General features: G+C 42.5%; 1 protein-coding gene across 9 annotated transcripts in view; it reads left to right on the forward strand.

Moving 5' to 3' along the window:
* nbeal1 (neurobeachin-like 1) overlaps positions 1-27,559 on the forward strand; it is a 309,051-nt gene that overhangs the window by 257,523 nt on the left and 23,969 nt on the right. For 8 of the 9 annotated variants that reach the window (XM_041200542.1, XM_041200543.1, XM_041200547.1 and 5 more), the window contains 17 exons: positions 110-285; positions 768-927; positions 4,175-4,303; positions 5,482-5,787; positions 6,534-6,683; positions 8,453-8,610; positions 11,931-12,055; positions 12,450-12,570; positions 13,892-14,040; positions 15,825-15,958; positions 17,775-17,876; positions 19,802-19,897; positions 20,750-20,874; positions 22,349-22,489; positions 24,400-24,530; positions 25,115-25,224; positions 26,639-26,756. In XM_041200542.1, coding sequence (XP_041056476.1) covers positions 110-285; positions 768-927; positions 4,175-4,303; positions 5,482-5,787; positions 6,534-6,683; positions 8,453-8,610; positions 11,931-12,055; positions 12,450-12,570; positions 13,892-14,040; positions 15,825-15,958; positions 17,775-17,876; positions 19,802-19,897; positions 20,750-20,874; positions 22,349-22,489; positions 24,400-24,530; positions 25,115-25,224; positions 26,639-26,756 — 2,431 coding nt within the window. The remainder of the gene's footprint in view (positions 1-109; positions 286-767; positions 928-4,174; positions 4,304-5,481; positions 5,788-6,533; positions 6,684-8,452; positions 8,611-11,930; positions 12,056-12,449; positions 12,571-13,891; positions 14,041-15,824; positions 15,959-17,774; positions 17,877-19,801; positions 19,898-20,749; positions 20,875-22,348; positions 22,490-24,399; positions 24,531-25,114; positions 25,225-26,638; positions 26,757-27,559) is intronic. The other variant, XM_041200544.1, reaches the window with a different exon arrangement.

Here is a 27,559-nt window from a genome sequence, read left to right on the forward strand (position 1 = left end):
GTAATCAATATGCTAAAGATTTGCTTTGTGGCCTCAAGCATTGTACCACTTATTGAAGCTAACCTTACTGAAGTGGACTTGCTTATAGAACTTGCTTTCTTTCTTTTAGAAGTGTGAGGAAGAGTTAAGTCGGATTCTGATGGACATCCTCCTTTGTATCATGTGGCGTGGCCTGGATGGGTCAGATGACACTGCCTGGGTCGAGCGAGGGCAAGTCTTCTCGGCGCTGACGAAACTAGGAACAGCAAATGAACTACTTTTGCCATCCGATGAAATTAAACTAAAGTACGGTTTGCATGCAATAGGGCATTTCCTTCGTCTAGATGAAGCTCCAAAACTACTCTTGCTAATTAATTTTCTGTGTTTGTAGTGCCGTAAAGGTGTTGAAAGCTATTTAGATATCGTATCTGAGAGGAGAGCCTGTTTAGAATGTCATTTCAGGATGCCATGAAAGATTTCCAGGGCGAGACAGAAAAGTCCAGGGCAAAACTGAAATGGAAAGGGAGAGATGAAGGTTTGAGGACTAGAGAAAGAGACATTTAGAGGTGGAAGAGAGAGTGAGTGCTCTATTCTGGGGACACGGGAGTATGTGAAAGAGGACTTTGGGGACATTGAGGGGGAAAGAGATTAATGATTTGGTTCGTACCTTACAGTAATATTTGTGTTAGAAGTGAGCCCTTGGTGCTAGAGAATCTGATATTCGTCATTATTAAGAGACCAGGACGCAGCTGAGGCTACCTTCTGATGAAAATGGTCTTTTTTTGCAGTCTTCTTGAGAAGATTTTGGAGTGGGCTGTGACTGACAATAGAGAGGCAACAGCAGTTGCCCTTCCGATTCACACTGAGAATGCAGTGAGATTGCTGCATATTGTCCAGGACTTCCTTCAGGCTGAGGGGCTGGTGAATCCCGCGTTGTGGACTGACAAGGTACTTAACTCTGCCTGCTGCAGCACTTAGCTCTTCCCCAGTGCAATACTTGGGTCATCCTCCTCTCGTCTTTTGGGTTTTCCTTTATCATGCACATCTAGTTGGACACGTAGCAAGGTTGCTGCCAAGCCTCTCTTCATGTTATTCTGCAACTGATTTGTGAAGCAATACGTAAGTTGCCTGACTTGTTCTTTCTCTCTCTTGAGGGAAAAGCCTACACAGCTGGCATTCCGATCACATTTGAGCTCCGTATCCGGTCACCCTGTAGACCAGCATGTTGATATTGCCAGCATGTGGTGAGACTGCACAGGATTCTCTCAAAGTTTTAAATGGAACTGAAGGATATCAAAGCATGGCTGCTGCCTGTCATGCAAAAACAGGACAGCAAGGTGCAGCCAGGACAGGCAGTCCTGTCAGAGGGCCAGAGGAGAGTTTGTGCAATTGTTCCATGCTGCACAAAATTTGTGTTCTCAAACCTTTGGAGGAGGCAGAAGGATGTTGTGTTTTTAACTAAATAAAAAACACATGGTATCCTTGGATTTATAAATAGAGGCATAGAGTACAAAAGCAGGGAAGTTAAGCTAGCCTGCTGTAAATCACTAGTTAAGCTTTAGCTGGGGTATTGTGCCTAATTCTGGACACCACACTTGAGGAGGGATGTCAAGTCCTTGGAGAGGGTGAGAGACTTCAGTTATGTGGAGAGACTAGAGAAGCTGAGAAATACTTCTTATGCAGCGAGTGATCAGGGTCTGTGATGTGCTGTGGGTGTAGGCAGATTCAATCATGGCTTTGAAAAAGGATTTGGATGATTCCCTGAAGAGAAAAGATTTGCAGGACTACAGGGAAAAGGCAGGGGAGTGCGATTAGCTGATTTTCTCTTGCATCGAGCAGGCATGGCTATGATGGGCCGAGAATTAGCATCCTACTGCATTCCCTGATTCTAGGCTGGGATTTTTCTCCTTGGTGAAAGAAGGTTAGGAGGAGATTTAAGAGGAGGTGTTAAAAATCATGCGATTTGATAGAGCAAATAGGCAGAAACCTTTTCCACTGGCAGCCATTTTGGTCATGAAAGGACAAAGGAATCGGGGGTTGGGGGAGGTGAGAAGTGTTTTTATGCAGCAGGTTATGATGATCCGGAATAACTGCCTGAAAGGGTTGTGGAAACAGTTTCAGTGGCAACTTTCAATTGGGAAAGGAAGAATTTGTGAGACTACAGAAGAAAGAGAAATGCAGTGGGAGCAGTTGGAGGGCTCTTTCAAAGAGCTGGCACAAGCATGATGGGCTGAATGGCCCCCTTCATTGATTGTATGATGCTATCTTTGTGAATCTTCCCACAGCCAATTCTAAACAGCACTCCCAGGAGCCTAAGAGTAAGTTACATATCCATCATTTTTTGCCTAACAAATTGTGTGAGGAGAGACTAAACAGGAAGCGATTTTCAATAAAATAGGGCAGTAATAGATCAACCTCAAAATTTAATTGCCGCTCTCAACCTGTAAAAACCTTTCTAGGTGCATTGTATTCTTAAACAACACTGGTGAAAGGACAAGTTCCATAGGGCTAGGTTCACAAGAGTAGGGTCATTCTGGCAATGTTTAGAGACACCGAGCTTGAGGTTTAAGAGTCTGCATGGTGTAGGAAAGAAGGGAAGAGAGGGAAGCAAATTTTGGGTCTCCTGATGAGAGGAGGAGACAAATGCAGGGGTCTTAACTTCAACAGTGAGAACGCATCAAGGAGGAAGAACTTTTGGGTTCCATATTTGGAGCTAGGGTGGAACATGCTAAGTGAGTTCCTGAGGAACAATAACCTCATTGCAGTGTTAAAATTAGTGATAAAGCTTGAAATGGGGAGAAGGCTGGAAGTTAAAGATGAGAAATGGATCGCTTACATGTCAAATAGCTCCTTTTATTTTGCCTGGAACTTGCAAGAATGGGTTCAAAGACCTTCTCCAATTAATAAGAACTGTATTAAGTCTTAAGCGGACTTAGACTTGATTGCACATTAAGAGATTTAAAAATGTGTTTAAGTTGTTGTTTGGTAGTACAGAACTTGAGTATTGCAGAAAAAAAGAGTTCATCTTGCGCTCATCAGGGCAGATTTGCAAGAATACCAAATTTCAATGTTTAAGCAAAATTATTCCCTGGTGCATTCTCGATGGCACATATTCGATCAGAGTCTACTTGCCAACCAATCAGCACGTTCTTCTCATGCAGTATAAATTGTTGTTCCCTTTGAAGTTTGGTTTTCTTGGCAATCTGTTCTGATGAGTGCAAGATGAAAAGCTTCAGCAGTATGTCTTTTTTCAGCAATACTCAAAAGTGTTTGTTATAAAAGTGGGAGGCAGCAGTGGGGGTGGGGTGTGTGTTTGAGATTCTGAGACCAGGATGTCGATAAAGGCTGAGGGTGGAGATATCAAAGAAGTTTTAACTGTTGATTCAGTTTCTCAGGGATTTGAAGGATGTTTCTCTCTGATCTAAAATTGAAGGAAAGCATTTATTCTTATGCTCCATTGAATGGTGTGGAGGAGATCAAATGTAGTGATTTAACGATTCTATTGAAGGATGAAAGATGTTCTGAGATTGTGTGTGAACTGAAGGATGTTGATGAGTAGAGAGTAGAGTCATCAGTAAAGGAGCAGGTGCTGAGTTGAGATGATGTACAGTTGGAGACTGTGAATCCTTGAGTTGCTGGCAACAAATGGGCAGCACAGATTTACAAAGAAATTTGATTTTTTAAAAAATTCTTTCATAGGATGTGGGCGTCACTGGCTAGGCCAGCATTTATTGCCCATCCCTAATTGGGCTTGTTCAGAGTTAACCATATTGCTGTGGGTCTAGAGTCACATGTAGGCTAGACCAGGTAAGGACAGCAGATTTCCTTCCCTAAAAGACATTAGTGACCCAGATGGGTTTTTACAACAATCGACAATTCCAGATTTTTATTGAATTCAAATTATACCATCTGACATGGTGGGATTTGAACCCCAGTCCCCAGGACATTACTCTGGGTCTCTGGATTACTAGTTCAGCGACAATATCACTGTGCCACCACCTCCCCATAAAAATGATTTATGGTGACTTCCTTGGAAGAGCACAGTGTACTTACTATTCTAAGAGTTAATTACATCCAGAGATTCTTGAATATCCAGAGAGCTGAATATGATATTCATTCTGGTTTAGCTTCAGCTAAACTAGATTTTCTTCTTCATCCTGCATCATATATTGGGATTTTCATTCCTTTTATACAGGTATTGGAGGAAATGGTGACTCTAATGGACAGTCTGATGGTGTGGTACTCATCTGGATCAGAATGGATGCAACTGTCTCAGCTTGGAGTGCGTCTTCTCCTTGGGTTTATTGCACAGGACAACATACAGGTAGGGGGCCGAGATCACTGCACCCATCAAAAACATTTAATTGCTCAATTCGTAAGCTATTGCTCAGTTGGTAGCGCTTTCACCTCTAATTCAGAGTGGGATTTGAGCCCCACTCTAAAAGCTTGAATATAAATTCTAGGCTGACATTCCAGTACATTGCTGAGGGAGTGCTGCACTGTCAGAGGCTGCCGTCTTTCAGATGAGACTTAACCCAAGGCCCTACCTGCTATCTCAGGTGGGTTTTTTTAAAATCCCATGGCACTGTTTCAAAGATAATCAGAAGATTTCTCCCTGCAGCCCTGGCTCATATTTATCCATCCATCAAAACCACTAAAAAACAGGTTATCTAGGTCATTATCACATTGCTGTTTGTGGGGACTTGCTGTGCACAAATTGGCTGCTGCGTTTCCTATGTTACAACAGTGACTGCACTTCAAAAGTGCTTCATAGGCTGTAAAGAACTTTGGGATGTAATGAGGTCATGAAAGGTGCTATATAAATGCAAGTCTTTCCAAAAACAAGTAGCAGTTGTTACACCATCACCATGTGTAGAAATCACAGCACCTAGGATAAACGCAAGCCCTCTTTAATCTGTCTACAAATTTAATTTGATCATAACTTACCAAAAAATATTGATTTGTATTATCTTGTTTAAATGTGTTGCTTAGGATCAATATTATCATTAGTGTTTTTTAATTCTTTTGTGGGGTGTGGGTGTCGCTGGTAAGGCCACCATTTGTTTCTCATCCCTAATTGCCCTTGAACTGAGTGGCTTTCTCAGCAAGGAAAGTTAAAAGTCAATCATGTCACTGTGGGTCTGGAGTCACATGTAGGCCAGACCAGGCAAGGCTGGCAGATTTCCTTCCATACTGGCCATTCATGAACCAGATGGATTTTAACAACAATCAGTGATGGTTGACGTGGTGACGATTACTGAGACTAACTTTATATTTCAGATTTATTAATTGATTTTAAATTCCACCAGCTGCTGTGGTGGGAATTGAACCCTTGTCCCTAAAGCATTAAGCTGGGCCACTGGATTACTAATCCAGTAGCATTACCACTACATCACTGTCTCACCCTAAATAGGCAAAGAAAAAGCAGGCAAGATGTTGTCTGTCGTGTTTAGTGTTGGCTCGTTCTAACTAATCAGAAGCCACCTTTTTTTAAAACATTAGGTGTGTGCCATGGCTGCAGCAAAGCTCAACACAATACTGCAGACAAAAGAGATAGTCAACCGAGATGAAGCTTGTTTCCTCTTGGGGAAGTTGGAGGAAACCCTGACGAAGTCCATCAGAGAGAGAACCGAAACTTACTCTTTCCTGATTCCAATCATAAGAACTTTGGTGTCCAAAATCTATGAGTTGCTGTACATGAACCTGCACTTGCCAGCTCTGCCTCAAAGCAACGGCAGCCCTTCTTTCTTTGAGGATTTTCAGGAGTACTGCGGATCCGATGAATGGCGCGTTTACATTGACAAATATGTATGTAGCATCATTTTTGTTTTGTAACCCATTAACAGCCTTCCATTTTCTACTTGCGTCTCTCTCTTTCTTCCCCAGGTCATTTGGGGGAAAAGTGAGGGGAATCAAGTATAAAAATAGGGAAGTTTTGCTCCAGCTGTACAGGGCATTTTGAGACCACATCTGGAGTATTCTGTACAATACTGTTCCCCTCACTTTAATCAGAATATAATTGCATTAGAAGCTGTTCAGAGAAGGTTCACTCAACTGATTCCTGGGATGAAGGGGTTATACTATGAAGAAAGGTTGGGCCTATATCCAGAAGAATGAGAGGTGATCTCATTGAAAAATATAAGATTCTGAGGGGACTTGGCAAGGTTGATGTTGAGAAGATGTTTCCCATTGTCGGGGAGCCTAGAACTAGGGGACACAGTTTAAAGGTTAGGGGTCTCCCATTTAAGACAGAGATGAGGAGAATGTTTTTCTTTGAGGGTTGTTAGTCTTTGGAATTCTCTTCCACAGAGAGCAGTGGAGGCTGGATCATTGAATATATGCAGGGCTGAGTTGGACAGATTTTTGATCGACAAGGGAGTCGAAGGTTACGGGGTGGGGGGGTGGGGCAGACAAGAAAGCGGAGTTGAGGCCACAATCAGATCAGCCCTGATCTTATTGAACGGTGGAGCAGGCTTATTGGACCAAATGACCTATCATTGCTTGTGTTTCTTGTGTGTGTCATTGTGAACCGTTGTGACTGTCCTTGTTTTCAGATCATCCCGTCGATGAAGCAATATGAAGTAGAAACATTCAGCAAAGGCCACGAGCGCATGGCAATCTTTTGGAAGGAATGTTATGAAACTATGATGGTAAATTTACACAAGCGAGATCGGGAGAAAGGAGAAAGCAAACTCAAGTTCCAGGTGAGTGGGTAGAATGTGCAAGCCGTTGATATGAAAAGAAATCGTCTCTGGTTTCGTCTACTTCTGCCTACTTTTTCCACTTTTGAAAGGAAAATTGGGAAATTGCAGATAATCTGGAACCTCTCAATTCTGGGCAGCCACCTCTTTCTGCCCTTTAAATGTAATGAGGTTGAGAGATTTTTCAGAGAAGTTTTGTTACCCTGCATTCAAAGGGCAGTGCAAGAGGTGTCCGGTTCCAACCCCCTAACCCAAGGATAATGAGACATGCCAGACTATATTTCACAAACCCCAGCTCCTTGCTGCCCCAACCAGCCAAAAGCTCTTGATGAGTACTTATTAAACTATATTGACTCAATTCATCAACAAGTTGAATTTAAGGTTCTCATTCTTGTGTTTGAATCCCTCCATGGCCTCGCCACTCCCTATCTCTGTGATTTCCTCTCTGAAAACTCTGTAGTCCTCTAATTGTGGCCTTTTGTGCATCACCAATTTCCTTTGTTCCACCCTTCATGGCTGTGCCTTCAGCTATCCAGGCCAAAGCTCTGAATTCCCTTCAGAAACCTTCCCACCCTTTTCTCCTCCTTTAAGATGCTTGTGGAAACTGTCAAATACCAAATTTTGTTTGATAATGGTTCCATAACGTACCATGGGACATTTTAACTACCTTAAAGATGCTATATAAACGCATTTGGGTTTGGAAACTTGGGCGTTGGTGAGGTGTTCAACATTTAGATCACCATAGCTGAGTCTTAATCTGTCCTTGTTTAACATCCCTTGGCATCTGCTTCTGGTAGAAATCACTGGATGCTGATCAGGAATGACAGACCTGGCATGTGAAGCAAGTTTATAACCAGCAGAGAGTTGACTATGGCACATATAAGGACACAAGAAATAGGAGCAGGAGTAGGCATTTGGCCTCTCAAGCCTGCTCCTCCATTCAATAGAATCATGGCCGATCTGGTTGTGACATTGACTCCACTTTCCTATCTGCACTTCATAACCTTGACTCCCTTGTCGATCAAAATTCTATCTAACGCAGCCTTGAATCCGGGTGGATGAAGCTTGGAGTTCCAGAAATGAATGACTGTGCTAGCCCCACACACCATTGAGTCACTGTCTGTCAAGATACTTCCTACATTGAGTGTCGGTGCTCTCAACACACCAGAACCATTAACTTTTTCCAATGGCAGTGGGTTTGGAACCAGAGGAAGCTGATTTTAAGATAATTGCCAAATGAGCCAGAGGTGATATGAGAATTTTTTTTAAAGCAGCGAGTTTATAAGAAGTACAATCTGCCTTGAAAGTGCGGTGGACGCAACAGAATCAATAACAACTTTCAAAGGGGAATCGGACATGTACTGAAAAGGAAATAAAATGCAAGGAAAGAGCAGGGAGGCTGACTCATTGGATAGCTGTACGGGCACGATGGGCCAAATGGCCTCCTCTTGTGCTGTACGATTCTCGATTTGGTAACTGAGATGTCCAAATGTTTGCCCATAAAATTGCTCACCTAAATACAATAACTTAAATCAACAAAAAATGCTCTTTCCGGTATAAATGGAATTATTAATAATGATACATATGGATGAAGGCGGCTGTTCAACCTATCCCACCCAGGCATCCAGCTCTACCCCTCGTCACAATATCAACTTGCACAGCTCTAGTGTTTTGTCTCCACTCTGACCCATTCCAGCTGTTAATCGTTATTTAGTGCAAAACTTCCTATGTTTTAATTACCGTTTTTTTGTTTTGCTTTGTCTCGGTGCCAGGAGTTTTTTGTTGAACCGTTCACCCGCAAAGGCAGACAAGAGAACCTACGTTATAACAGCATGCTGAAGCAACTTAACAGCCAACACACAGCGACACTGAGACAGTGGAAGGCAGCCCAGCACTATCTAACCTGTGAGCGAGGACCATGGGCTGATAAGTATGTGGCTTGCAATGACCTCCATGAGACAACATAGTTCTGTACTGTGAACTCAATATCCTAACAGGATTTCAAGGGAGTGTAGCTTTAGATTGACATTCTTTTATTTTATCTGTTCCTGGGATGTGAGTAGCGCAGCCACATTCACACTGATTTCCCCACCCTTTGTTGCCCTGAATTGGATGGCTTGCCACTGGCACACAGCAAAGAGCATCAAGTCAGTGTGGAGCTACAGTTGTGCCTAAGCCAAACTTGGGGTGACAGTTTCCTTTACTGGTGAACCAACTTGGAGTTTAACTGCCAGCTAGTCATTTAATGTGTCTGGTGTGAGCCTATCTCATTTAATTGGACAGTTAAAGTTATTTGCTTTGTGCCACTGTGAAGCCAATTAATGTTAAGTATACGGTGGTTTTGAAACAAAACCAACACCATTTGAAATAAAAACAGAACATGATGGAAAATCTCAGCAGGCCTGGCAGCATCTGTGGAGAGGGAAACAGTTAATGTTTCGAGTCCGCATGACCCTTCTTCAGAGCTTGAGATACCTTTAGAGATATTGCATCACCAAATCTTGCTCGGCCACACTTAACTCTACCAGACACCAAGGTGTAAGCCACGACTCAGTATGGAATAATCTCAGTGTAGCGCTCGCAACTCTTGAGTCAAGAGTTCAAGTCCCACTCCAATGATATGAGCTTGTAATCCAAGCTGACACTGAGAGAGTGCTGCAAAGTCAGAGGTGCCGTTGCTCAGATGAGACATTATTCTGAAGCCCAATCTTCCATCTCAAGCAGACGTAAAAGATCCAATGGCGCTATAAGAACAAGAGCAAGGGAATTCTTCCCGCTATCCTGAATTATAATTATCTCTCACCCAACTGCCAAGAACAGATTTCTTGGTCATTATCTCATTGCTGTTTAAAGCAGCTTGCTATGTGTAATTGGCTGCCATGTGTCCTACATTACAGCAGTGATGACAATTCAGAGAAGTATTCCATTGGGATGTCCTGCGGTTGTGAAGGGCGTTATGTAAATACAAGTCTTCATTTCCATCAGCTTCCTTGATTCCCATTCCTACTAAATTGTTAAATAGCCAACTTTCCTTCCTGCCTGTCATAGTAGATGCCGACTTCTACCTTGACCTCAACACATCCATCGCTGAAATCCTCATATCATCGCCTATAGGTTTAGTTTCTGCTATTCACTCCTGGCTGGCTTCCAGTCCTTCACCTTATGTAGTCTCCAGCTCATCCAAAATTCTGTTTCCTATCTCATGCCAAGCCCCCACTCACTTATCACCCCCTGTCCCCAGGACCCGATGGCCTACATCCCAGGGTCTTAAAGGAAGTGGCAGTGGAGGTAGCAGATGCATTCGCTATAATATTCCAAAATTCCCTGGATTCTGGAATGGTTCCAGTGGATTGGAAAAGTGCTAATATAATGCCTTTATTAAAAAATGGGGGGAGGCAGAAAGTAGGAAACTACAGACCAGTTAGGTTAACGTCTGTCATTGGGAAATTGTTGAAATCTGTTATTAAGGAAGTAGTAATGGGGTATTTGGAAAGTCAAAATGCAATCCATCAGAGTCAGCATGGTTTTATGAAGAGTAAATCGGATTTGACTAGTTTGCTAGAGTTCTTTGAAGATGTGACAAGCAAAGTGGATAATGGGGATCCTATAGATGTAGTATACTGGACTTCCAGAAGGCCTTTGATAAGGTGCCACACAAAAGATTAATACAAAAGATAAGATCACACTAAATTCGGGGTAATATATTAGCTTGGACAGAGGATTGGCTGACCAACAGATAGCAGAAAGTTGGGATAAATGGGTCTTTTTCTGGATGGCAAACTGTAACTAGTGGGGTGCCACAGGGTTCAGTCCTTGGGTCCCAACTATTTACAATCTTTATTAATGACTTGGATTCAAGGATAGAAGGTACTATAGCTAAATTTGCGGATGACACCAAAATAGGTGGGAAAGTAAGTTGCAATGGAGGAATAAGAAATTTACAAATGGACATGGACAGGTTAGGTGAATGGGCCAAAATTTGGCAGATGGCGTTTAATGCGGATAAGTGTGAGCTTATCCATTTTGGTCAGAAGAATAAAAAGGTGACTTATTACTTAAATGGAGAGAAACTTCGGAATGCTTCAGTGCAGAGGGATCTGGGTGTCCTCATGCATGAATCGCTGAAAGCTAGTATGCAGGTACAGCAGGTAATAAGAAGGCAAGTGGAATTTTGGCATTTATTGCTAAAGGAATAGAGTATAAAAATAACAACTATACAAGGCATTGGTGAGACCGCACCTGGAGTACTGTGCACAGTTTTGGTCCCCTTACTTGATGATGGATGTAATTGCATTGGAGGCGGTTCAGAGGAGGTTCACTAGATTGATTCCAGAGATGCAGGGCTTGTGTCTTATGAGGAGAGATTGAGCAGTTTAGGCCTATACTTGCTAGAGTTTAGAAGGATGAGAGGAGATTTAATTGAGGTATATAAGATGCTGAAGGGTTTAGACAAAGTAGGCGTGGAGCGGATGTTTCCCCTTCTGGGGCATTCTAGATCGAGAGGCCATAGTTTTAGGCTAAGGGGTGGTAGATTTAAATCAGAGGTGAGGAGAAAGTACTTTTCTCAAAGGGTCGTGAATCTGTGGAATTCACTACCTCAGAGTGCAGTGGATGCCGGGACATTGAATAAATTTAAGGAGCAGATAGACAGATTTTTAATTAGTAACAGGTTGAAAGGTTATGGGGAGAGAGCAGGAAATTGGAGTTGAGGCTGAAATTAGATCAGTCATGATTGTATTGAATGGCGGGGCAGGCTCGAGGGGCTGAATTGCCTACTCCTAATTCTCATGTTCTCATGTTCTTATGTCTTTGCTGAGTTTCATTTGCTCTCCTTGACCCAACTCTTTTTGAATTCAAAACTCTCATCCTCAAGTTTAAATTCCATCATGACCTCTTCCCTCCCTACCTCTCAATCTCCCTCCACTACAATCCCCCCACTGCCATTCTCTGATTTCCATTCTTCTGACTTTTGCCTCTTGTGCGTTCCTGTGTTGCCTGCAGCCCAGCATAAGTAGCTGTGCTTTCAGCTGCACAAGCTCTGGAATTCCCTCCATTAGCTCTTCCCTGTCTCTCCACCTCCCTCTCAACTTTGATGACTCTCTTTAAAGCCCAGCTTAGGTCATTCCTTTTATTTTGTCAATCTCTCTGTGAAGCACTTTGGGGTGTTTTCTATTGTTAAGGTGCTATATAAATGTACATTGTTGTCAGCATCTGATTTGATGGATCATTTACACTTGTATCTCTTGATAGAAGACCGGATTTTATGCACTGGAAGTTGTCCAGTGTGGAAAACTATTCCCGCATGAGGCTTAAGCTGGTCCAGGACTACAACTTTGACTCCCATGCTGATGCCAGCGCACTACGTGACAATCTTGGTGAGTGTCTGGACCGTTTGGGGCTCAGTTTAATATTGAAGTCTATAATGTGAACCAGTGGTACTAAAGCAGCTACTGGCTCTTTGGAAAGTGGTCTCGCGCGTAGGTTCGGATTCACTATAAGATGGTATCCTGCTATAGAGTTTGCACCCCCAGCAGCCCCTGCTATCTCTGTCCAAGTGCTCTCGCATAGAGTACATGCACCATGGATCAGATTAAACCAGGTGCATTTTGGCTGCCCGTTAACACTCAAAATATTAGGAGTAAACTTGGCTAGAATTTAAAATGGCCGTGTGCAAAAATGCTTCTTGCTAGCTACTTCAGAGAAGCCAATGTCTTGGCGGCCTTATGTGAATAAGTTAGGCTGAACCCAGACTATTCTCCATCTGTGCAGGGGTCCAGCAGACCACACCATCGAACGATTCCTTGCTGCTGGAAGCTGTGAAGCAGGCCAAGGTCAGTGACCTGGAGGATGATCGCCTGGCTGATGAAGATTTGAGTGTGCTCAGTAACATGTAAGTGCCTCTTTGTCTGAGAATACTAGTCTGGGAAGCTCTCAAATCCCATCCCAAAAAATGTTATGATAGCCTGTGTATGAATGAAACGGTAAATGTCTAAGGGTCATGATTTAATGGGAATGAATAGAAACAACTGTAGCGTTGAAAGCAAGTTACAGACTAGTTGCAGAATATCTGAAATAAATAACTAAAATATTCTTGTCTTATTTCCCCTTTTATCAAATAATTCTACGAATGGGAATCTCGCCTGTTTTCAATGACTCTCTTTCTCCTCTCTGCTGTGAAACCATTTAAAATGAATGAAAATTAAATAGAATGTTTACCGCACTTGGTGCCATGGTTGATTATATGTGTGTTTCCCAGTCAGCCACAATGAATTACTTCTTAAACTTGCAACACGTTATTCCTTAACCATAACTTAGTGAAATTTAACTTTATTTACAGTGATTGTCAATTGAATGAAGAGTGTAGAACTTAATATAAATTGCATTTTTAAATTTAGCTTGAGAATTTATTAAAACAAAGTCACTTTTCCTTCAAGCTTTACAAATGCCTGTGCAGAAATGTTGTACTTTATGCAACTATACAATATCCCTGTAGAAAGCAGAACATCGCCGCCTGCTGACAGCAAAGGTTTATACTGTTTCTCCACACTGCCACCTTAACATTGCCACAAAAATGACAGGAGATGAAAGCTATTTTCTCATTATTGTTATGTTTAATCCTTACATAGTATCAGGAGTGGGCCATTTAGCCCCTCAAGCCTGGTCTGAACACTTAATACTGGGGCCAGAGATTTAATTATTTCCTTCACCACAATTTGAAAATCACCTTTTGTGCATCTTTCCTCCGGAAATATTTCCTCCAGTATTCCTCATCAGTTGCACGGCACAGGACGTGAATGAGAGATTTGTCTCTCTGTGCTCAGCTGACAGTGAATTGAAGAAGGTGACCATGATTCAGTTTGAACAGCCTGACTGAAATAATCATGGACTCATGCCGCACATGGGGAGGCCATTCAGCCCATCATGTCTGTGCTGGCTCTTTGATTAGTCCCATTCCTCTACTCGTTCTCCGTAACCCTGCAGATATTTCCTTTTCAACTATTTATCCAATTCCCTTTTGAAAATTGCAGTGGATTCAGGCAGTGAGCCCCAAACCAATTTAACTAGTGCCAATGAATTAAAATCTGATTTGATCACAGTCCAATTGATTTTGCCCATGCCAGTGGAATATATTCTGTTCCATAACCTTACTTTGTCTTTCTCTGACTCCTGCAGCTCATTTCAATCCTGCCTTTTTCTGTTTTCTCCCTCAGCAATGAGAAGGAGGAGCAGAATCAGAAAGAAAAGCTGGTGATCTCCGAGGACTGTGACCTGATCACCATCATGGACGTCGTGTCAGGACGCCTGGAGGTCACCACCCAGCACATCAACTTTTTCGATGGGAGCGTGGACAAAGAGGAAGGTGAGACATGGTCTGCAAACTCTGATCTGGAAAATCTCCGACTTCACGAGGGCTTCTTGTTAAACCGTAAAACTTTTTATTCACCCTCGGTTATAAATGCTTGTGGGAAATTTGATTTATTTTTGAATAATCAAGTAAAGGCTGGTCCATCATAAGTGGAGGATTGTATTGACCTATCCAATGTAACAACCAGATCTGTATAGTCTACTGTGCACTGAGAGTCATGCATCACAGAAAGAGACTGTTGAAAGTGTGCCAGCTCTCTGAAAGGCCCATCTATTTAGTCCACTTTCCTGCTCTTTCCCCACGGCTTTGTAACTTTGCTCCTTTTCAAGTATTTCTCCAATTCCCTTTTGAAAGTTACTATGGAACCTGCTTCCACCGCCATTTCAGGTAGCGCATTCTGGACCATAACAGCTCTCTGCGCAAAAGAAGAACAACTCTCCTAATCTCCTCCTGGATCTTTTGCCAATTACTTTACATTTGTCTCCCCTGGTAACCATAGCCATTGCAGTTCATCCTCATTTTCTCTACCAAAATCCTTTTTTGTTTTAAACAACTTTTTTAAACGCTGCTTTAACCTTCTTAATCCACCTGGGGAGTTTACAACTGTGGTGGAAACATTGCAAGAAATGGTTTGAACGCAGCAAAGACAAATGATTTCTTCCTGACGCACAAATGAATGGAAACATAAAGCTGTTTACTGTTTGCCTGAGCTGTCCCAGAGGAACAATGCGCAGCTACACAAAGGCTGGCAGTCAGGTGTCAGGCAGTCAGAGAAATCTCGAAAGACTTACACAGAGAAAGCATGGTATTAAAAGCAGCCAGGGAACACGTTCAGGAGCTGAAACATGCTACCAAGTTGCCAATCCTTCGAAGTTCAACACTAATCTCAACCCGGGAGAAAAATCATAGGGGCATTAAAAGTTGTGCTTTTTTATAAAAAAAACTTTAAATTTTTTGAACACTTTGGTTTTGTACACCATTCCCCAAATAAGTTATAGATGAATAGACTGCGAGACAATCCAATCCCCTACTTTATAAAAGTTAAATAGTATGTAACTGTTTGAGAATTTCAGGAACTCAACCTGACAACATATGATCTATGGGCTTTAATACGAAATGGAGGGTGCAACAGACCTTTCATTTCTATTCCCTAAATTAAGGAGACCTGCAATTTGCAACGTACTATAATTATTTTTATGGTGAAATGATTGTGCAATCCTTTTACTATTTTATATTTTTATTTTAATGATTGTTCATAAGTATGTCATGAATAATGATTGTGTGTTTTATTTGTGTCACCATCACATTTCAGCTTTTACCGTCACAATGATTTCTCAATAATCCAATTATCTATCTATTAGTTATAAAAATGTCCACAAGAGAAAAAAGGACAGATGGTCAAAAATCATCCAGTTGCTTATTGAAGAGTGTATTTGCTTTCCAGTTGGTGTAGGAAGACATGTATGGGATGTGTTGGAGGAGGAGTGGTTGGATTGTTGGAGGAGGGGGGGTGGCTGAAGGTCACGTGATGACACGTCCAGGAATATGTCCAACTACAGTTGGCAACACTAGTTCAGGGGCTGCCATTAAATGGGAAAACTCCTCATTTTAGTTGTTGTGTACAAAATGCTTAACAAATTACATGTGTGCTCCCTGAGTATGCCATTTTGTCAGCTGTAATTAAGACTGCTGGGGTATATGTGACCTCGCATCATTTTTGCACCTCTGTTTTATTTAAAGGCGTACGGTTTAAATATGTGTTTTTTTTTGCTCTGCAGGGGTCGGCTACGATTTTAAGTGGCCCCTCTCTCAGCTACGTGAGATTCACCTGCGTCGTTACAACTTGAGACGGTCAGCGCTGGAGATCTTTCTGATTGACCAAACTAACTACTTCCTCAACTTCAAAAAAGAGGTGAGACCAAAGTGAACCCTTGAGAAGGATGGTGCTCATTACCTCAAGATCATTGCCCCCAAAAAGCAGGGCCCTTCGCTCCCATCACTCTTATCTGGGGTGATGGTTTACCTCAATGGCCATATATTATTTTCCTATTGATGATACCCATTTGCTCCCCTCACCTCAAAGGAGCTGGCATAGGAACAGGAGGAGGCCATTTATCCTCTTGAGCCTGTTCCACCATTCAGTAGGATCATGGCTAATCTGTGACCCAACTCTGTATACCCACTTTTGACTCGCACCCCTTATTAACTTTGGCCAACAAAAACCTATCAGTCTCAGATTTAAAATTTATAATTGACCTAACAGCAGTTGCCGTTTACGGAAGAGAGTTCCAAACTTCGATCACCCTTTTATGTGTAGAAGCGTTTTCTAATTTCACACATGAACAGTCTGGCCCTAATTTTTAAACTATGGACTAGACCTAGGCCCTCCAACCAGCAGAAGCAGTTTCTCTCTATCTTCCCTATCAGTTCCCCTTAATACTTTGAAACTTTGATCAAATCATCTGTTAACCTTCTAAATTTCAGGGAATAGAAACCTAGTTTGTGTAACCTCTCCTCATAATTTAACCCTTGGAGTACGGGTTTCATTAATGTAATTCTAAACTGTGCTCCCTTCAAGGCCAATATATCTTCCTAAGGTGCGATGCCCAGAACTGCTCAAAGAGACACCAGATGTGGTTGAACCAGGGCTTTGTATGGCTGAAGGATGACTTCTAGCCAATACAAAGGCCAGCTATCCATTATCCTCCTTCATTATTTTCTATGCCAGTTCATGATATTTTAATGATCTGTGTACCAGGACCACCAGTCTCTTTGGACCCCCGCTGTTTCTAACTTTTCATCAGTTAGAAAGTACACTGTTTAATCTTTTTATGGTCCAAAGTGGGTGGCCTCACGTTTGTGTACACTGAAATCCATTTGCCACAGTTTTGCTCACTCACTTAACATTTACAAAGAGATATCAATAGATTACGCTTCCACTTACGCCACCTATCTCTGTGTCATAAGCAAATTTGAATATGTGGCTTTCTATCCCATCAGCCAAGTTGTTAATACAGTGAATAGTTGAGGCCCTGGCACAGTTCCTTGAGGGACACCACTCGTCATATCCTGCCCGTTACCCCTACTCTGTCTCCTTCCGCTCCACTAATTTCCTAACCAGGTCCATAATTTGCCTTCAGCTCCTTGGGCTTCAACTATAGTCAACAGTCCCTTCTGAGGAGCTTCAGCAAATGCCTTCTGGAAGCCCATATAAATAAATATATGAATATAGACATTTCCCTGACCGTTAGTTTAGCCACCTCTTCAAAAAATTCCATCAGGTTAGTTAGGCATGACTTACACTTGACAAGTCCATGCTGGCTCTCTCCCTGGACAGCTGAAAAATTTTGAGATATTCAGCCAGCCACCTTATCCTTAATTATAGACTCAAGCAATTTCCTGACCACAGATGTTAGGTTGAACCATTATGATTGAATGTCACAACCGCTAAGATAGCTACTAGGGGATTGGCTAGAATTCTCAATGTGACATGCTGTCTGCTGCAGGAAAACTGACGAAGGGAGAGTGCTGTTTTCAGGAACTGAGGAATGACTGCTGATAAATCCAAAACAAGAAGTGGAGTTGTTGGGTTGCTTTTCTCCATCAGTCCATCTTAGGGCACTCTTCAGACTGGTTTTGAAGTCAGGTTGTGGGATATATTTGTGTTCACTGCTGCCATTTGCCATTCTTGCCGAACAATCAGTTCTTTCCTTCCTCCTCACTTTTAGGTGAGGAACAAAGTCTACAGCCGTATACTGTCGCTGCGACCACCCAACCTATATGGCACGCGATCACCCCAGGAACTGCTGAAGGCTTCAGGACTTACACAGGTATTATTATTAGAAGGGTTAAACACTAAATGGAAATTTCCTTTAGCAGCGGCACTGTTGTTACAGCATGAGCCAAAATTCTCTTAAGACTCAGGGTTTCCCTCTTTGCAACAAGAAGGCTACACAATAGGAAAAGGTGATGTATGCAGGTTAACCCTAGAACAGGGAATTTACAACAGATATGTGACAAAAGCAGTGAATTCTGAAAACCCGGGGCAGCTGCTGGAGATAGGAACATGAAAACAGGAGGAGGCCATTCAGCCCTTCTGGCTTGTCCTTCCATTCAGTTAGATTGTGGCTGAGCTGTATCTTGATTCGATTTACCTGCCTTGATTCCATACCTTACTTCAAGTACTTTGTTTCTTATGGTGGAACTCTGGTTCAGTTTGGTCATGAGAATTACATTGGATATAGGAGTTCATCATTGACCCTGAGGGTCATTGCTCCTCACGAAATATACTTGCCTATCCTTCCCTGAATTTAAAGATCAGATTATTGGAGTTCTTTAGGAACATGGGAACAGGAGTAGGTCATTCAGCCCTTCAAGCCTGCTCTGCCATACAATGAGACCATGACTGATTTGTACACCGACTCCATTTACCAGCCTTGCTTCTATATTCCTTAAAAAAAAATCTTTTCAATCTTAGTTTTGAAACTTCGCAAGTAACTCCCAGCTTTTTAGAGGAAAGAGTTCCAGCTTTACACTATTCTTTGTGTGACGAAATGTTTCCAGCCTTGGAGTTCCCCACCTATCTACCCTATCAGCCCCTTTAATGATCATACACATCTCAGTTGGGTCAGTCTTAATCTTCTGCACTCAGGAATACAAGGCTGGTTGATGCAACCTGTCCTAAGATCCAAACTTTGTTTCTCGTTAGCACAACCAGCAAAATCCTGACTGTAAAGTGGCATCGCAGTCATAATGTGGTTTTTTTTGTCCTATTAACGCCGTTTGATTAACTATTGTGAAACATCTTCCAATTTCAGAGAGGGCGACCGTTATGGCTGATATCGTGTTAGGTGTGGAATGGGGGGGTGGACAGAGGAGACGATAAATTATTCAGCGTGGGATCTGTACTAAAAAGTCACCACAAACTTTGAGACATATATTAACAAATTGTCGTCATATTGCCATGCGCACTAAAGTAACAAATAGTGCTGACATAATCACTGGCTGTAGAGTGATAGAATTCATCGTTGAAATACATAGTGAACTACCTCTTGATGCTGTGAATTATTGAGTTCATTCTTAAGCTTGGGGAAAAAAGCAAAGTTGCATTTATAAAGCACCTAATCACACCCCCAGACGTTCATAGCACTGTACAGCCAATAGAATGACTCTGAAGTGCACTCACTGTTATGTAGTCAAACATGACGGTCCCACCGATGAATGTCCAGCTGATCCACTTTTGTCAACATTGGTTGCAAGAAGTAGTAAGAACGCTGTGACCAGCTCCCTACTCCTCTTCAAATTGTGCCATGGGATCTTTTACAACTATCTGTGAGCTAATAGCTGGGAGCTCAGTTTAACCTCCCATCTTAAACATGTCCAGCCTTGGAAAAAGCAGCAGTCCCACTGTAGTGCACTGAAACGTCAGCAAAGGCTTTTCATTCCTGGAGATGGTTGAATTCTGAGCTCTTGCTCATGAATGAATAACCTATTTCCAGGGTATGATGTCCATGGCTGTGGGGATTGTGGGACAGCCCTGCTTAATTTTCATCCTGTGTGTTTCTGCTGCCTCTGGAGCCCAAACCTTTGCAGAGCAGTGTAGGTGACCCTCCTCCAGAGATTCCACTGAACAATCCATGTTAGTGTAATGTGCTGGCAACTCTCTTATTTATGTTTCCTTTTCCTGCACGTTATCTTGAAGTGATGAGGTTAGGGGGGGAAAAGAAATCTCACTTGTGTCTGTTTTCTCCTTCAGAAATGGGTGAACCGTGAGATTTCAAACTTCGAGTATCTCATACAACTAAACTCTATTGCAGGAAGGACTTACAATGACCTTGCTCAGTATCCAGTGGTATGTGGAATATTTTTTTTAAAATCCAGAATGTAAGCATGACTAGCTAATGGCCTGCTAATTGCCTGTGGCCATCGCCAATGCTTTTTTAACAATGAACCTCACAACGCTGCAAGAAAAAAAATACAAGTTCAGTGCCTTCAAGTTCATGTAACCCCAAACTACCCGAGGTCAGGGATAGCTCTGAACAAGTTGGAGGGATGTAAAACCCTGCTTAAGTGGCATGGCCTCTTCCCAAATCAATCACTGCCCTTCTACAAAATTCCTCTCACCAGTTGCTTTTAATGCTTTTGTCTACTAAAATAAAAATAAGGGACATTATGTCTTCATCCCTGGGAGAGGGTTTGAATCCAGCTCGTGCTGCTGGGAATGGAAGTGAAGATCTTGCATCTAGTTTCCAGATGCATATTGTGCCAAATTCAGAATACCGATGAATCCAACTCAACCGGTTCTGCGCAGGTGCAGCACCTTGTGGTATTGCATTCTGACGTTCCAGATGTTTCTATGCCCCAACTCATCAGGCAGGACGTTATCAGGCTGACACTGCAAAACTCTTCTCAATAAATCGGTTACCTTCGGGAAATAGCTTACACACGAAGTGAGAAGTAGCGTTCCCAATATTATTGTGTATAGATTCACTAAATCTAAGAGCTAAGATCAGAAGAGATTCTCTCTAACATTCACCTGCCTTCTCAACTTTTGTATCCTGTCTATAATCTCTGACTATTGATGCTTCACCATTGGGGGAAGGTACATTTTGAGTTTGTAATGTTTTGTAATGTATATTTTGAAAGGACACAAGGTGGGATCTGGGCACATCTCAGACTTGACACACTTGCCCCTTGATTTCAGTTTCCTTGGATTCTCAGTGATTACACCTCAGAGGAGCTAGATTTGAACAACCCTGAAGTCTTCAGGGACCTCTCCAAACCCATTGGAGTTGCCAATGAAAAGAATGCCAAAGCTGTCCGGGAAAAGTGAGTACCTGTTACTGGTTTTCTCCCCTTACCCTTTTTCTCTGTTGGATCTTCCCTACAGCCGAGGGGGCAGCTGCAGCACGTCACCGGCCATTGCTAATGTTGATCTAGACCCAGATTGACGGGAGCTGCAAAGATTATTTGCTCACTTCCGACCACATTACATTCAGTGTGAAAGGAAATGAAAGCCAGTTTTTTAAAAGATGTACTGATGAACAATCATACCTTAAAGCATGCTGTCTTCTCTCACCACTGTCCCTGGATCATACAGTCTTGGGACTCCTGCCAGCTTTTATTAGGCACATGGTACACTGCCGTCATGTAGGGAGATTGCTTCATAACGTCTCAATCATGTCAGACAGGCATCAGTGGTTGTGCTCATACCTGAGTCTGAAGGTCATGTGTGCAAGCCTCACTCCAGAGACTTCAGCACAACATCCAAGCAGTACTGAGAGAGTGCAGCAACGTCAGAGATGCCGTCTTTTGACTAAGGGTGTCGTCTGTCTGCTCAGGTGGACGTAATTGCACTATCCAAAGAAGAGCAGGGAAGCTCCCACTAATGTACAGGCCAATACTTATCCCTCAACCAACATATTTAAAAACAGATTACTTGATTATTATCACATCACTGTTTTTGAGACGTTACTGTCAGCAATTTGGCTGCTGTGTTTTCTGGATTACATCTGTGACGTGTCAGCTACCATTCCCTAAGAGGGCATTGGCGACCATCGACTTCATTGGATTGGTCCATGATTATGCTTGGCAATGTACTGCAGTGGTTTGCCATTACTTCTGCAGTATGGCTGACCAGGAAACGTTCCCGCACTTATCACCTGCCGTCAGGCGTATCAGAAGGATTTACAGACTGACAGTCAACCTGTCTGGACACGCTATGAACATGCCTTCCATGGCCATCAAGCCCTGAAGTGGGACTTGAACCCGGAGCTTCTGACCCAGAGGTCGAGATGCTACCCACTGCGCCACAAGTCCTCCCCACAGCTATGACTATGCTTCAAAAAGTATTTCATTGGCTCTAGAGCACTTTGTGATATGAAAGGCACTTTAAATGCAAGTTCCTTCTATGTAATGCCATATTTGAGAGGCTTGAAAAACAATCTGACCTTGAATTTAATGAAAATTTCCATTAATTGCAATCTTGGAATATGAAGCTGTTTCAATGATATTTATCTACAGTCGGTGATCCAACTGTCCTTTGTTTAATTTTGTCTGTCGGTTCTACTCCACTCTAGTCTGATGCTGATATTTGCCAGAATACCGTCTTTTACACTGCTGTATGTACACAAATTATGACAGAAGCCAATAAGACATGTTGAGAGACTGCCAGACAGCCTCCCAGATATTGCCTTTCATAACGAAGAGGATCATTCTTTGGTCTCATTTTGTAAGCATTTACCTCAGCAAGCTGTTTTCTTTGAAGTTCCCACTGATCCCTCTCTTTCCTGTTGTGCCACAGATTCGATAATTTCGAGGACCCAACAGGGATGATTGACAAATTTCACTATGGAACTCACTACTCCAATGCAGCTGGTGTCATGCACTACCTGATACGGGTTGAACCCTTCACTACATTGCACATCCAGCTACAAAGCGGCAGGTGAAGCTCTTCCAAATGTCTCAACTACTTGACTATCTATGTGAATGAAATAACAACAGGGTGGGAATTCCTGCATCAAATGGATTTTCAAGAAGCCAACTCAGCGCCATCTTCTCAAGCCAGAGACTGGCAATGAATGTTGGCCTGACCAGCTTTACCAACATGCCATGAATGGCTGGCATGATTAGAGCTGGTGTGGAGGGAGGGGTTTCATATAGCTTTTAAGAAGGGAGGTATCCCAGAGAGAGAGGTTCTGCTGGCTAGTTGGGAGATGGTGGCTTAGTGGTGATGTCACTGGACTGGTAATCCAGAGGCCCAGGCTGATGATCTGAGGACACAGGTTCAAATCCCACCACGGCCGCTGGTGGAATTTAACTTCAATTAATAAACCTGGAATACAAAGCTAGTCTTGGTAATGGTGCCATGAAACTACCATCAATTGTCATTAAAAATTCATTTGGCACACTAATGTCCTTTAGAGAAGGAAATCTGCCATCCTTACCAGGTCTGACCTACGGGGCCTCCAGATCCATAGCGATGTGGTTGACTCTTATTGCCCTCCGAAATAGCCTAGCAAGCCACTCAGTTCACAGGAAATTAGGGATGGGCAACAAATGCTGGCCTTGCCAACGATGCCCACACCCCATGAAAAATTTTTTTAAAAATTCACTGGTGGTTTCTGTTATTTTGGGATGTGTAGTAGTGCACCATTTAACATTTGGGGAAGAAGTAGTTCTAATGGTTTTACTGGAGGTGTTTTTCAAGAGAGCTGGTTGTTACATCACTCTGATGTTAGCAGCTAGTATTGATGTGTTTTGGATTTTATGCTCCTTTGGCTACAGTATTTTTGTAAATGCTATAGTACCACTGGGCACTGGACAACAGGAACAGCTGATTGTCAGCAATTCCCTGATCAGGCAGTTTCTACTCGCTGGACACATTGCTATCAACCCACATTCAAAATTTCAACCCGCCTCTCTTGGGGGAAGAAACTGAAAATGGTATAACTAGCCGAGCAGTCAGTCTGACAAAGGGTTACAACCCAAAACATTTCATTGTCTTTTCACCTTACATATGCTGACTGATTTTGTTTCTTTTCAGCCTACTCTGTTGTCATTTGATTTTCCCAACATTTACAGCGCTCTTTAAATGTGGCTATTGCTGGATACTGTGGGAGTGTCAGTGGTTGGCCATTTGCTCTCTTGGCCTTTGTCCATGTTGTGTGCCACCAGTAGGGTTGACATCTCTGGTTGGACGAAGAGGTTTCACCCCGTGGTCTCCAACCACCCCAGCCCTACCTTCCACCACTGGATGCCTGACACATCTGTCCTCGGGGTGGGGGATCTCATTCCTACACCCTTTGAAAGGCAAACATGCTCCTGATTAACCGATTGGATGGTGCTTTACAAATCAGCCTTTTTATTCCATTTCCAATACCTTTATTAACTGATAAATGTTCAAAGGAAGCAGAAGAAAAAGCTTTTTTTTAATGTCCCTCTGATAGTTCGCCCTCGTTGTTTGTCGTAGTACGCTGAGGAATAACCTTCAATCCTTGGGAGGCACAGGGTTAATCCTGGAAGGTTGACAGGGTGGATATGCTAAATTGTAAAATAATAGACTGACTGTGCTGGGTTTACATTGTAGGAGTGGTTAGAATTTTGAACTCGCTGCCATGGGAGTAGTTGGGGCAAAGAGCAGATATGCATATAAGGGGAAACTAGATAAACACATGAGGGAGAAAGATTATGTCAATGGGGTTAGAGGAAGAAGGGTCAGAGGAGGCTCAGGTGGAGCGTCAACAACAGCTGGGCCAGACGCCCTTTTTCTGTGTCGTATGTTGCACGTAGTTTTATGAACTGTAAGCTTTAGAATGCCCATTCATTCCTTTTTGTGCTACCTTTGTCTTCAAGGTTCGATTGCGCGGATCGTCAGTTCCATTCCATTCCTGCTACGTGGCAGGCTCTCATGGAGAATCCCAATGACGTAAAAGAACTCATTCCTGAATTCTTCTATTTTCCAGAATTTTTAGAAAATCAGAATCGTAAGTAATCCAGCTAAACCGACTGACAGAGGAGGGGAGCCCTGTTCCAAAAGCCATTTCTGATTTTGTTATTCAGAGAGGTAGATCAGGCACTGACTAGCTTCTTATGCAATATGTAATTAATTTTAAAGAACAATTCCTGCTTAGCCCAGAAAGCTCAGGGTGGCGTTTAGTCGTGTAACATTTATTTTCAGGCAATGAACAATCTTCAAACCAAAAGAAAGCAGCAGCATTTATGGAGAATTCAGACTCTAAACTGCTTTCTTCTCAAAGTGAAGTTAACAAGCACAAATATGTTATAATGTGTGAACCTCCCACTTTCTACTCAATGCTATAACGCCCCCCCCCCCCCCCCCCCCCCCCGTCGACTGCTGTCTGCGGGCCTGTAACCTAGAAATTTACATCATAGCTGGCTTTTTGATCCATTGTCAGAGTGCACTGATCCAATGAAATAATTTGTTTGTAACCTATCTTCTTATTAGCACACTTTTTCATCTCCCAAAGACAGTATCTATTCATTTGAGGTGTCTTGTGAACAGGCACTGAGAGCTTGGACTAACATATATATTTCTCAACTGTTAAAGAGCTGGATCTGGGACGTTTACAGATTTCAAAGGAGCGGGTTAATGACGTGATACTTCCGAGATGGGCCACATCACCTGAAGACTTCATCTACAAACACAGGAAAGCCCTGGTGAGGGTTGCATCACAATCTGTATATTTTGTTACATGAAAAGTATATAGAGAATTCAAGTTTTTAATTCCTAAACTTGCCCCTTTCCACCTTCCCACATTATTCAATCATGTCCCATTTTTAGAGGATATGTTTAAAACAGGCAGCCATTTGATCTGGCCAAAATCAGCAAACAGTTGCATTGACATTAGTTTCTTTTTTTGCTGAAATATACTTTATTCATAAAATTATAAAAGTAAATTCGACATTCCAAACTATATATTACAGGGAGTGCAATAAAATTCACCTTTTTTCCCTACAACTTGTTGCACGCTAGGGAGCCTCAATCCAATTGATATTTGCAATATACATTTCATGTCAAATGTACAGTCCGAGGGGCCTACACAGCTTCGAGTCCCTTGGTGCACTATGGCTGAACGCCTTAGATGGTGTCCTTCCCCCATTGCGCCTTTGTGGCAGCTCCCTAAGCTTCAGTGGGTCCCTCAGCACATAGTCCTGGACCTTGGGAAGTGCTGGTCTGCAACACTTAGTTGTGGACAACTCTTTACACTGGAAGACCAGCAAATTTCAGGAAGACCATAGAATGTCTTTCACCAAGTTGATGGTCCTCCAGCTGCAGCTGATGTTTACCTCAGTGTGCATCCCTGGGAACAACCCTTAGAGCTCAGAGTCCTGTGTCATGGAGCTTCTCAAGTTGAACTTCGACAGAAACCACTGCATTTCTTCGCAAAGGCACTTTCAGTTAGTTTCAAAGTTATAACATTGTCTGTTTTCCACTTTGTGCAGCAACAGCTAAGATTATTCATTAGTTTGCACCTCATTTAGGTGCACTGAATGCAAGAACAAACATACGTAAATAAGAACTGGGAAAAGAAAATGCTAAGCAAATTAGGCAGCATCTGTGGAGGGAGACCTACTGCATATTTCCAGCAATTTTTGTTTTTATTTCAGATCTCCAGCATCCACAGTATTTTACTTTTATAAACCTACGCTTTTATTTCATGTCCAATTGCCTTTTGTCTAATTAAGCCTTTTCTGGCCCTCTCTGAGTGATGTGGGTTTACAGTTTGTACTAAGCACTGATTGCATTTTAAATAAAGCTGCAAGTTAGAGTGGAGCTGGAAATAACTGGGTAAAAGGTTGCTGGACAAAGGAAACATTCATGTTATGTATTTGATTACTGTATTAGCACTCCCACATTATACTGGCTATTGCATATAGCCAACAAATCATATTCATGTGAATGCTTCCGCTATAAGTGGTGAGAACTATTTTAGAAAATCCCAATGATTTTCTCATGTTATCCCACCCCCCAATCACATGGCCTCAGTAAAAGAATTTGACTGAGGTGCTGTAAAGAGGATCAGCAAAATTCGTAATGCTTCTCAGAGCTGTAATTTCCTCATTCCTTCAGGAGTCCGACTTTGTGTCTGCTCATCTTCACGAGTGGATTGATCTGATCTTTGGATATAAGCAAAGAGGGCCAGATGCAGCTGAGGCGTTAAATGTTTTCTACTACTGTACGTATGAAGGTAAATAATGACGGCCTGGGAGATGGTTATACCTTGAAATCTCTAGCTGCCATCCAAGGAAGTATGTTGGTAACCTGCTTTTTCAATCAAAATTGGAGCTGTCAAAATGGAAAAGGACTTGAAGCAATACTTTGAATGGCATGTTGCATTTATTTCAATAGTGAGTTAAAATGTTCACCATCCAAACTGTCCTGGTGTTTCTTATCAAACATTTGGGTGTCTCTTATGAGTACCAGTTAACCCAGGAAAGTCAGTGCATTGAAACATGATAGAAAAGACCAGCTAAAGGTTTTGTAGAGAAAGTTCCCATATTTACCAAAAGGCATATGACAGCACTGAGCTCAGACAACCCCCATCTGAACTTCCATCTAATGTTTTTTTAAATGCAAGAACCCTTGCCGGGGCATGGTTTGAGCAATGTTGGCAGTGTTAATTCACTGAAACCCATCTGGCAAAGCAAGGAACTGCAGCCAGTCTGTCTTCAGTGCAGACTACTATTTCCTTCTACACAGCTGCCCTCCACAGGTGGAAACTGGTTCTTATATCTGTGCCTTAACCTTTCCCCAGTTAGCATCAGCTGCTCTTAATCACAACTAGAGCCTGCACGCAATTATCACAGTATTTGCAACATTAACAGGCAGCTCTATATTTGGTCCACTATTTAAATACCCTTTTCTTCATGACAGAGTCTGTATGGTGGGTGCTGGCAGGCAGTTTGATTGGAGGGCATCAAAGCTGAGTCTTAGTCCAACTTATCTGACTTGGGTTAACATCGCTTCCAGCGAAAGCCATTTGGCAGCAGT

The sequence above is a fragment of the Carcharodon carcharias genome, chromosome 12 (assembly GCF_017639515.1).
Source record: "Carcharodon carcharias isolate sCarCar2 chromosome 12, sCarCar2.pri, whole genome shotgun sequence".
NCBI lineage: Eukaryota > Metazoa > Chordata > Chondrichthyes > Lamniformes > Lamnidae > Carcharodon > Carcharodon carcharias.